The sequence below is a fragment of the Heteronotia binoei genome, chromosome 6 (genome assembly GCF_032191835.1).
Source record: "Heteronotia binoei isolate CCM8104 ecotype False Entrance Well chromosome 6, APGP_CSIRO_Hbin_v1, whole genome shotgun sequence".
NCBI lineage: Eukaryota > Metazoa > Chordata > Lepidosauria > Squamata > Gekkonidae > Heteronotia > Heteronotia binoei.
In genome coordinates, this window is record NC_083228.1 from 146,964,532 (window position 1) to 146,975,091 (window position 10,560).

General features: G+C 45.4%; 1 protein-coding gene across 1 annotated transcript in view; it reads right to left on the reverse strand.

Moving 5' to 3' along the window:
• LOC132574413 (zinc finger protein 208-like) overlaps positions 1-4,684 on the reverse strand; it is a 39,364-nt gene extending 34,680 nt beyond the window's left edge. Inside the window, exon 1 of the mRNA XM_060242773.1 lies at positions 2,913-4,684. Coding sequence (XP_060098756.1) covers positions 2,913-4,684 — 1,772 coding nt within the window. The remainder of the gene's footprint in view (positions 1-2,912) is intronic.
• Positions 4,685-10,560: the final 5,876 nt, after the last annotated feature.

Consider the following 10,560-nt stretch of genomic DNA (forward strand, 5'->3'; position numbering starts at 1 on the left):
CGCCTTTTCCTGCTCTCATTACCAAAATTAGCCAGCTATTAGGAGGCCCAGACCTTATCCCAGTTTGGTTAAGTGTGTGGACTCTTATCTGGGAGAACCGGGTTTGATTCCCCACTCCTCCGCTTGCACCTGCTAGCATGGCCTTGGGTCAGCCAGAGCTCTTGCAGGAGTTGTCCTTGAAAGGGCAGCTGCTGTGAGAACCATCTCCAGCCCCACCCACCTCACAGGGTGTCTGTTGTGGGGAAGGAAGGGAAAAGAGATTGTGTGCCACTCTGAGACTCTTCGGAGTGGAGGGCGGGATATAAATCCAATATCATCATCATCATCATTCCAAAAACTGCCCAAAATTGATAAAGAATAGAAAGATAAAGGAAAGAGGGAAAACCAACAAACAGACATCTATTACATTAAAACAACAGCAATCATATACATACCCATACACTCTCCAATTTCATACTTGCATCCAAACAATCTCATATATATATAGCTAAACATGTTATTAATAAAGATGAAACTCCAAGAATTCATTATAAAACAGAACACAATCATTCCCACACGTACACATCCAAACATCAGTAATTAATATTTGGATCAAAGGTCTAAAATTTCATTAAAACACAACAAGATTATGCAACATTGTAAGTCTACCAGACCGCACAATACATATCTCCCATTCAAAACTACAACCACTCAAATCCAAGCAATAGCAAACATCGTATTTATAAAAAACACACTCAAAACCATCACCTTTCAAACATTGCAGTCACATTCTTTCACAAAAAATTTCATCCAGCAGATTAAACAAAGAAAAAGGAATTTCAGAGTTACTATAAGTTGAACTGTTCCCCATAACGCAATGCATATAATTTTGTAGACACAACATACTTCCACAGACATACCTCAAAACAAACACAGGACAGACAACACCAAGTTGATAATGTCCATTGGCATTGCTTAGGGTGAATTTACAACCACAAGTGTCCACTGGAAAACTGTATAAAGAAATTATAGTAGTAATAGTAATAAAGGCTATAAAATTTAGAAGTATAGGTATACATGCAAAAGAAGAACAAAACGAAAGTCCAGGCGAGTCTTTCATAAAAATCAAAATTAAACTTAAGCAAGTCTTGTAAAACCACGTTTCCGCCTTCGTTAGGAAAGTAAACAAACTATTTTCAGCATAGATACAGTTCCAGCGTCTTAACATTTAGGAGCTCCAGGGTGATTAGCGCGGTTCACAGGCACACGACTCCATCTAGTGTCTGAATGGATGATCTTCAAAAGCTGCATCCAAAAGACCGGTAGGAATGGGGAGATTCAAATCTTGTAGCAATGCTTATTCTGCAGTCAAGATCTCTAGCCAAAAACAAATGCTCTTGAGTTGAGACTTGCTATTTATATGAAGCAAACCAGCGATATCTAATGTTTTCCTTGTTTAGAATTTTGATAATTGGTTTCAACGGCTTCTGCCTTTGCAAAGTTTCCGGTGACAAATCTTGTAGGACTTGCACAGTGTGATCTCCTAACTTAAATGGGTTTACAGCACGGGCTTTATACAAAAGTTTAGCCTTAATGGAGCCCGACGAAAAGCGAACTAGAATGTCTCTGGACACCATTGCTTTCTGCCTACGCATGGGACCGATTCCTTAAGCGGCTTCCAGGGCGCTGAGTTCAGACTCGGAAAAATCCATTGTTTTTGCTAACCACATAGAAATAAGAGACTTTAAATCAGTAGGAGATGCTGAATTCTCAAGGAGACTATGAATTTCAACATTCCCCATTTTTAATTGGTTATCAAGCGCGATAATTTTATCTGTAGCCCATTCGTCCCGTTTATAAAAGTACTGTGCGTCATCTTGAGACATACTAGCCATGTTAAAAACAGAATCGGCTGTCTCTGTCACTTTTTCCAAGGACGTTTTAAGTTCCACAATTTGGGCAGAGTGACTGCATCATAGCAGAGATTTTATCAGTCATATTCTGTTCTAAATTCTTAAAAGCTTCCATTACCTCGGATCTGAAAGATGCTAGGTTGTCTGGTGTGTTTTTCCAGCCTCCCGAAGCCACTTTGCCTGCAGAAATAGATGATGCTCTCAAGGCCATAGACCTGGGCCCTTTTGGGAAATAATCCTTGATGGACCCTTTTGCATTTCTTTTTGATCTGGATTTTTGTCCGCCAGCTGATCCCATACTAATTAAAGAAAGAAAAAATAAAGCCAGGCACTTTGGCAAGTAGGTTTATAGGGGGTAGACTCGGAGCTTCGTTTTCAAGCATCCATCTCCTTGGCTCGCAATACCACACCCCCCATAAAATATGCTGAAAACATTAGCACTTATTGGTCTTAAAGGTGCTTTCCTTGTATTTCTCCCATGGGATCCAGAGAACTGGGCAAAGCAAGCTCTGGCTCTTTCCTTTCTTCCCCAGGGGACCAGGAGGGGGAGGACCCCAGTCAATAGAAGGAAGAGAGACTTGGCTCTGTAGCTCTGCTGTGTGATTGAGCCAGTCTGGCAAAGGCAGCCCTAGCTCTCCCCTCTTTCTCCCCAAGGGAGGAGCCTCAGCCAATGGAGAAAAGAGGTTTTGCTCTGTAGTTCCTGTGCAATTGAGCAAGCCTTGCAAAGCAAGCTGTGATACAGAAGGAAGCAAGAAAGAGGAAGAAAAATGCAGATGATAGTCAGTTGCTTGGGGGCCTGATAAGAGCTCTCTGGGGGTCTGATTTGTTGAAGATATTTATGCCAACTGAATCTCTTTCCACATTCTGAGAATTCAAAGAAGTTTCCCCCCTGTGTGGGTTCTCTGATGCTTTCGAAGAGCACCACTTTGACTGAATCTCTTTCCACACTCTGAGCATTCAAAAGGTTTCTCCCCTGTGTGGGTTCTCCAGTGCTGGTGAAGAGTGCCACTGCGACTGAACCTCTTTCCACACTCTGAGCATGCAAAAGGTTTCTCCCCTGTGTGGGTTCTCTGGTGCTGCTGAAGATTGCTACTCAGACTGAATCTCTTTCCACACTCTGAGCATTCAAAAGGCTTCTCCCCTGTGTGGATTCTCTGATGCCGATGAAGAGACACGCTTACACTGAATTTCTTTCCACACTCTGAGCATGCAAAAGGTTTCCGCCCTGTGTGGGATCTCTGATGCAGTTGAAGAGATGCACTTCGACCGAATCTCTTTCCACACTCTGAGCATACAAAAGGTTTCTCCCCTGTGTGGGTACTTTTATGCAGTTTTAGAGTGCTGCTCTGACTGAATCTCTGTCCACACTCTGAGCATTCAAAAGGTTTCTGCCCTGTGTGGGTTCTCTGATGCTTTCGAAAAGGGCTACTGTGACTGAATCTCTTTCCACACTCTGAGCATGCAAAAGGTTTCTCCCCTGTGTGGGTTCTCTGATGCTTTCGAAGATCACCACTGTGACTGAATCTCTTTCCACACTCTGAGCATTCAAAAGGTTTCTCCCCTGTGTGGGTTCTCTGATGCAGTTGAAGAGATGCACTTCGACTGAATCTCTTTCCACACTCTGAGCATGCAAAAGGTTTCTCTGCTGTGTGGGTTCTCTGATGCAGATGAAGAGACACACTTTGACTAAATCTCTTTCCACACTCTGAGCATTCAAAAGGTGTCTCCCCTGTGTGGATTCTCTGATGCTGATGAAGAGACACACTTAGATTGAATTTCTTTCCACACTCTGAGCATGCAAAAGGTTTCTGCCCTGTGTGGGATCTCTGATGCAGTTGAAGAGATGCACTTCGACCGAATCTCTTTCCACACTCTGAGCATACAAAAGGTTTCTCCCCTGTGTGGGTTCTCTGGTGCTGCTGAAGATGGCTACTCTGACTGAATCTCTTTCCACACTCTGAGCATTCAAAAGGTTTCTCCCCTGTGTGGATTCTCTGATGCCGATGAAGAGAGAAACTCTGACTGAATTTCTTTCCACACTCTGAGCATGCAAAAGGTTTTTGCCCTGTGTGGGATCTCTGATGCAGTTGAAGAGATGCACTTAGACTGAATCTCTTTCCACACTCTGAGCATTTAAAAGGTTTCTCCCCTGTGTGGGTTCTCTGATGCAGTTTTAGAGTGCTGCTCTGACTGAATCTCTTTCCACACTCTGAGCATTGAAAAACTTTCTCCCCTGTGTGGGTTCTCTGATGCCGCTGAAGATCACGACTTCGACTAAATCTCTTTCCACACTCTGAGCATGCAAAAGGTTTCTCCCCTGTGTGGGTCCTTTGATGTTGCTGAAGAGTGCCACTGTGACTGAATCTCTTTTCACACTCAGAGCATTCAAAAGGTTTCTCCCCTGTGTGGGTTCTTTGATGACATTGAAGAGTACTATTGTGATTGAATCTCTTTCCGCACTCTGAGCAAGCAAAAGGTTTCTCCCCTGTGTGGGTTCTCTGATGCCGTTTTAGATTGCCACTATTACTGAATCTCTTCCCACACTCTGAACATGCAAAAAGTTTCTCCCCTGTGTGGGTTCTTTGATGACATTGAAGAGTGCTATTGTGATTGAATCTCTTCCCACACTCTGAACATTCAAAAGGTTCCTTGCCTCTGTGTACTTTTTGACGCACAAAGAGCTGTAATCTCTTTTTGAAGTACTTGCTACACTGTCTGGATGTACATGCTTTAATTATTCTTTTCTTTGGAAAATGTACATTAAACCTTTTTCCTTTTCTGTTCTCATCCATATGGCTGCCTTCCTTTCTCTTAGGTCTGCCTCGGTTTCTATTGTTTTCTTTCAAATCTTGAACTCCATCTGGCAACTGCTGGACAAGTTCCTCACCCTCCTCGTTTCTCTGATCATCCTCTGCTGGAATAAAGAGAGAGATCCCTTTAACGCCTGGGAAGGCAGGTAAGGTCCAAAGACATCTCTGTGACTGCAGGTGGAAAGGACTGACGGCTCTTCAGCCACCTCCAGCTTCCCTGATCTTAACCACCTCCCCCCTTTCTCCAGAGTGTCTAGTATTTAAGAATACCTCATCCCCTCAAGAGCCACAGCTAAGCTTGCAATGCCAATTACACCCCCTCCCCCCCCACACACTCCCGGCTCATCCAGCCTGAAGCCACGCAAGGTTCCAACAACACAGAAAGATTTAATTGAAGATGGTGCTTGGCAACTGAAAAGAATAAGAAGTGACTTAAAAATAACAAAGCAGACAGTACAAACTAGCTCTCTTCTAGTGCAATTAGGCAGACTTACAGGTCAAACCAGATGCTAGGGTCTTGCTGGCTGGCTGGCTATCCCAGGAGATGTGGAGACTCATCCAGCAGTGCCCCTTGCTGCAATAAAGGAAACTCCCCCCCCCCCCCCCGCAGGGAACAAGGCAGAAGCCTGGGGTTTTATCAGAAAGGTCCAGGAACCCCCAGAGCCAACTGAAGGGCTTTCCCCAAAAGACTCACTGCAACAATGAATACGCTGCTGTTCCGCACGGCAGCACAGGAAAGAAAACTTGTCTAGTTAGAAGGGAGGGGCCCTGTGAACAGAGCACTGGATTCTCCCCCAGCCAGCGGAGTTGTAATGCTAAATAAACCAGATGCTAGGGTCTTGCTGGCTGGCTGGCTGGATATCCCAGGAGATGTGGAGACTCATCCAGCAGTGCCCCTTGCTGCAATAAAGGAAACTCCCCCCCCCCCCCCCGCAGGGAACAAGGCAGAAGCCTGGGGTTTTATCAGAAAGAACCAGGAACCCCCAGAGCCAACTGAACGGCTTTCCCCAAAAGACTCACTGCAACAATGAACACGCTGCTGTTCCATACGGCAGCACAGGAAAGAAAACTTTGAGATCAAACTTGTGTAGTTAGAAGGGAGGGGCCCTGTGAACACAGCACTGGATTCTCCCCCAGCCAGCGGCGTTGTAATGCTAAATAAAACAGAGAAACCTATTTGCACAACCTGAAATAGCACGCTGGAGGACGAAAAGCTTATTACAGAGTTCTTGCTCAGAAGGAGTTCCTAATTCTCCAAATCCCAGTCCCCAGAAGACCTCACTCCCTCCTTACCCAACGGGCTGCATGACTGTACCAAACGAAACATTGCTCGGAAGTGAAGCAAAAAAGCTGCATGGCTGTTCCTTGACTGTTCCCTTGACATAACCGTGCAGGATACTCACTCTCAGCCAACTCACTCGGAAAGGAAATGTGTTCTTGGGATCCCCTTGAGAAATTCTCCAGCCTTTCTCTGGATGTGAGGATGCTGTCTTTCTCCAGTAAAGCCTCTCTTATACTTCTGTCTTCTTTTGGGGGAGGAGGGGGAGAGAGAGAAATCATTCTTATATGGGGAAGGAAGGAAATTCAAAAGTACAAATTCTTCTGGAAGGATAAACCATAGTCGAGATCATAGCCCACAATCCCAACAAATATAAGGAGGACACATCTGTGAGGCAAGGCACCCTAGTTCCCCTCAAGGGTTAATGTGATAATTAAGTGGCCTGGTTCATGACTTGACTCTCCCTGCAGCTCATCCTTATCTTTTTCAAGGTGGAGTCAGGACTGCGGTTATTATGGTAACTGAGAACCTGTATCCCATTGTGTAACCAAGAGGGAAGGGGGATGGGGAGGGTGCTGACAACCTCTGGAAAGTTCCACCAGGGAGGACCCTTGATTGGGTAATTTGGACTGCCTGTCTCTGGGGCGGTATAAAGTATAATACTAGTATATACGAGAGGGAAGCCAGGCAAACTTTATTGCTTGTGCCGTGCTGGTGTGCTTTGATATTTTCTTGCTTCATTGTGATTTTTTTGTAGAATAATTTAGGCCAGGTGTGTCAAATTCATTTGTTATGAGGGCCGGATCTGACATAAATGAGACCTTGTTGGGCCGAGCCATTTGTTGTACCTATTTAAGATTAGGTAGCAGAGATATAAATGTTATAAAGGACACCGACAAACACAATTAAAGATTTTTGTTAAAAAAAAACCTTAAAATAAAACACACTTAAAACGTTAGCACTCATTGGTCTTATAGGTGCTTTCTTTGTATCTCTCCCATGTGATCCAGGGAAGTGGGCAAAGGAAGCTCTGGCTCTTTCCTTCCTTCCCCAGGGGCCAGGAGGGGGAGGAGCCTCAGCCAATAGAAGGAAGAGAGGGTTAATAATAATAATAATAATAATAATAATAATAATAATAATATTTTATTTATATCTTGCCCTCCCCGCTGAAGCAGGCTCAAGGCGGCTAACAACATCGATCATACAATAATTATACAGCAGGTTTGAAAATCATAATCACTTAAAAACATTCCAATTAAAATTAACAATCCTAGTGCTACTCTGTTAGGTGTAAATACTATGGCAGAATCACTTAAGGCGACTTAGCAATCGTTCAGTTATTTGTTCAGTTAGGTGAAGGCCATCCCAAAAAGGAAGGTCTTGCAGGCCCTGCGGAATTGTTCGAGGCTCTGCAGGGCCCGCGCTTCTTCCGGGAGCTGGTTCCATAGGTGCAGAGCTGCAATGGAGAAGGCTCATGTGCGGGTGTTCTTTATTTTGCCTCCTTCGGCCCGGGGATAGTCAGCTGGTTCTTCCCAGCTGACCTCAGTGCTCTCTGGGGTTCATATGGGGAGAGACGGTCCTTCAGGTAGGCGGGTCCTCGACCATATAGGGCTTTAAAGGTAATAACCAGCACTTTGTAAACCCTAAGGTTCTGTGACAACCAGCCTCAAAAAAGGAAACAACGAAATATAAATAAACAAATTGTATAATCAGAAACACTCTCATGCAAAATATCCTATATTAACACACCCTGGTGTACAGAACACCCATGTTGAATGCAGAGGAAGGACAGAAATAAAGATAAGTCTTAAATTCCAACCAAGAGTCCTTCAACTTTACAGGAATCCACGGTCCAGCAGCTCCTGAGGAAACCATGTAGTGTTCCAAATCCCAAGTTGTCTAGTACAGCAGATAAATCCTGCACACAGCAGTCTTGAACACAGTGATGAGGTAGTGCTTTATATCCCCCCGTTTCACTAGAAGCTTTGACCAGCTTTCACACAGAGCATGGCAAGAGTCCGATATTTTAGCACACAATTAAACTACAATCTCCAAGGTCTTGCCAATTGTGCAGTTGAGAGAGCCTGGCAAACTAAGCCCTCCCTCTCACCTTCCTCCCCAAGGGAGGAGCCTCAGCCAGAGGAGAAAACAGAGACTTTGATCTATAGTTCCTGTGCAACTGAGCAAGCCTGGCAAGGCAAGCTGTGATGCAGAAGGAAGCAAGAGATGGGGAGAGGGAAGCAGATGACAGCCAGTTGCTCGGGGGCCTTATAAGAGCCCTCTGAGGGCCTGAATCAGCCCCCAGGCCGCATGTTTCCCACCCCTGATTTAGGCTATAGTTGGAATACTTATGTATTAACAAGGAAAGGAAAGGAAAGGAAAGGAAAGGAAAGGAAAGGAAAGGAAAGGAAAGGAAAGGAAAGGAAAGGAAAGGAAAGGAAAGGAAAGGAAAGGAAAGGAAAGGAAAGGAAAGGAAAGGAAAGGAAAGGAAAGGTCCCCTGTGCAAGCATCAGTCGTTTCCGACTCTGGGGTGGCGTTGCTTTCACAACAAGAGGTGCTATCTAATACCAGGTATTTCATGTGTAAGATAGAACAGTGAGCTTTTCATGATTTTCTGTTGCTGAGCTGTAGAAACTGCACTGTTTAGTGATGTCTCGGTTTTACATCCTTCATAAATCTTTCTATGTTCTAGAAGGGCCGGGATTAGGAAAAGAGAAATCAGAATCTAGCCCCTTCCAGCGTCTTTTTGAGTATCTCTGTTCTGGCCTAGCCTGACCACAGCATGAAATCTTCATGGGAGGAGGACTCCTCAGGAGATGGGGAGCCACGCATGGCTGGCTCTCAGCAGAAGCCAGGAAAGAGGCTGATGAGCTGCAGGCTGACCAAGACTCACCACCAGCAGCTGATCCAGAGCCACCACCCAGCCCTGATGCAGCAGGGGAGGGTCACGTCATTAAGAAAGGCTGAGGGACTTGGGAATCTTCAGTCTCGAGAAGAGGAGGTTGAGGGGGGACGTGATTGCTCTCTTTAAGTATTTCAAGGACTGTCACTTAGGAAAAGGTGGGGAGCTGTTTCTTTTGGCAGCAGAGGAGAGGACTTGTAATAATAGGTTTATATCCCTCCCGACCTTCGACGGTGTGCAGCTAAAGGCGGCGCAGCGGGTGAAGAGTCTGGGTGTCCTGCTGGAACCTTAATTATCAATGGAGGCCCAGATAACAGCCACTGCCAAGTCAGCATTCTTCCATCTGAGGCGGGTGAAGCAGTTGGCCCCTTTCCTGGAGCGTCGGGACCTAGCAACGCTGATCCATGTGATGGTCACCTCACAATTGGACTACTGTAACGCCCTCTACATGGGGCTGCCTCTGTGCCGGACCCGGAAGTTACAACTAGTGCAGAACGCGGCGGCCAGGCTGCTGCTTGGTCTCCCACGATGGGAACATGTACGGCCGGGGCTACGCGAGCTGCACTGGTTACCGATTGTATACCGGGTCCAGTACGAAGTGCTGGTTATTACCTTTAAAGCCCTATATGGCCGAGGACCGGCCTACCTGAAGGACCGTCTCTCCCCGTATGAGCCCGAGAGCACTGAGGTCAGTAGGAAAAAACAGACTGACTACCCCTGGGCCAAGAGAAGTTAAACTACAGAAAACCCGCTCACGGGCCTTCTCGGCTGCAGCCCCATATCTCTGGAACCAACTCCCAGAGGAGGTGCGGGCCCTGCGGAACCTTGATCAGTTCCGCAGGGCCTGCAAGACCACCCTTTTTAAATTAGCTTTTATGAACAGCTGAAGTACAATTTTACAACAAAGAAAATCCGCCATTAGCACTAACTAGAATAGCGTCAATGATAATGTTATAGTTTTTTAATTAATGTTCTAACTGGTATTTAAGGTTAAATTAATGCTTAATTTTAATGTTCTTAATGTAATTGTTTTATTAATGTACCATTGGTCAATATGTTGTTTATTATTGTTTTATTTATTAATGTACCATTGGTCATTGTGTTGTTAGCCGCCCTGAGCCTGCTTCGGCGGGGGAGGGCGGGGTACAAATAAAATTTATTATTATTATTATTTAAATTAAGGGAGGGAACGTACATGCTGGATATTAGGGGAAACTTTTTAACAGCAAGAGTTGTTCAACGGTGGAATTGGTGGGAGCCTGCATGTTGTGGAAGCAACAAGTCATCCTCTTAGACTTTGTGACCACAACACCTGACACTTCCTTTGTTTGACCTTGGACTTTGACTTCAGCTTTGTGACTCTCAAGCTTGCGCAGGACCCTTGGACTTCCGGGCTACACTCTCTGGTTTACCCTTTCTGGTAACAACTCTTTGGCTGGTGCACTTTTGGTCTGTGGACTTCTGAGACAGAACTCTGGAATCTGTGTGAGCACCTGAACATGTCTGGCTTGCTGGCTCTCCTCCCCATCCTTGCCTCTGCCCAGGACACCATCTCTGGTTAGGGGTGATAGCCACAACACTGGCCTCAGTTGCCCCCGGGCAAGTATCCAGAGAGGCCTCAAAATGATGCATTGCTGTGCAATAGTTTGATTCATGCATCATCCCATGCGGAACAAT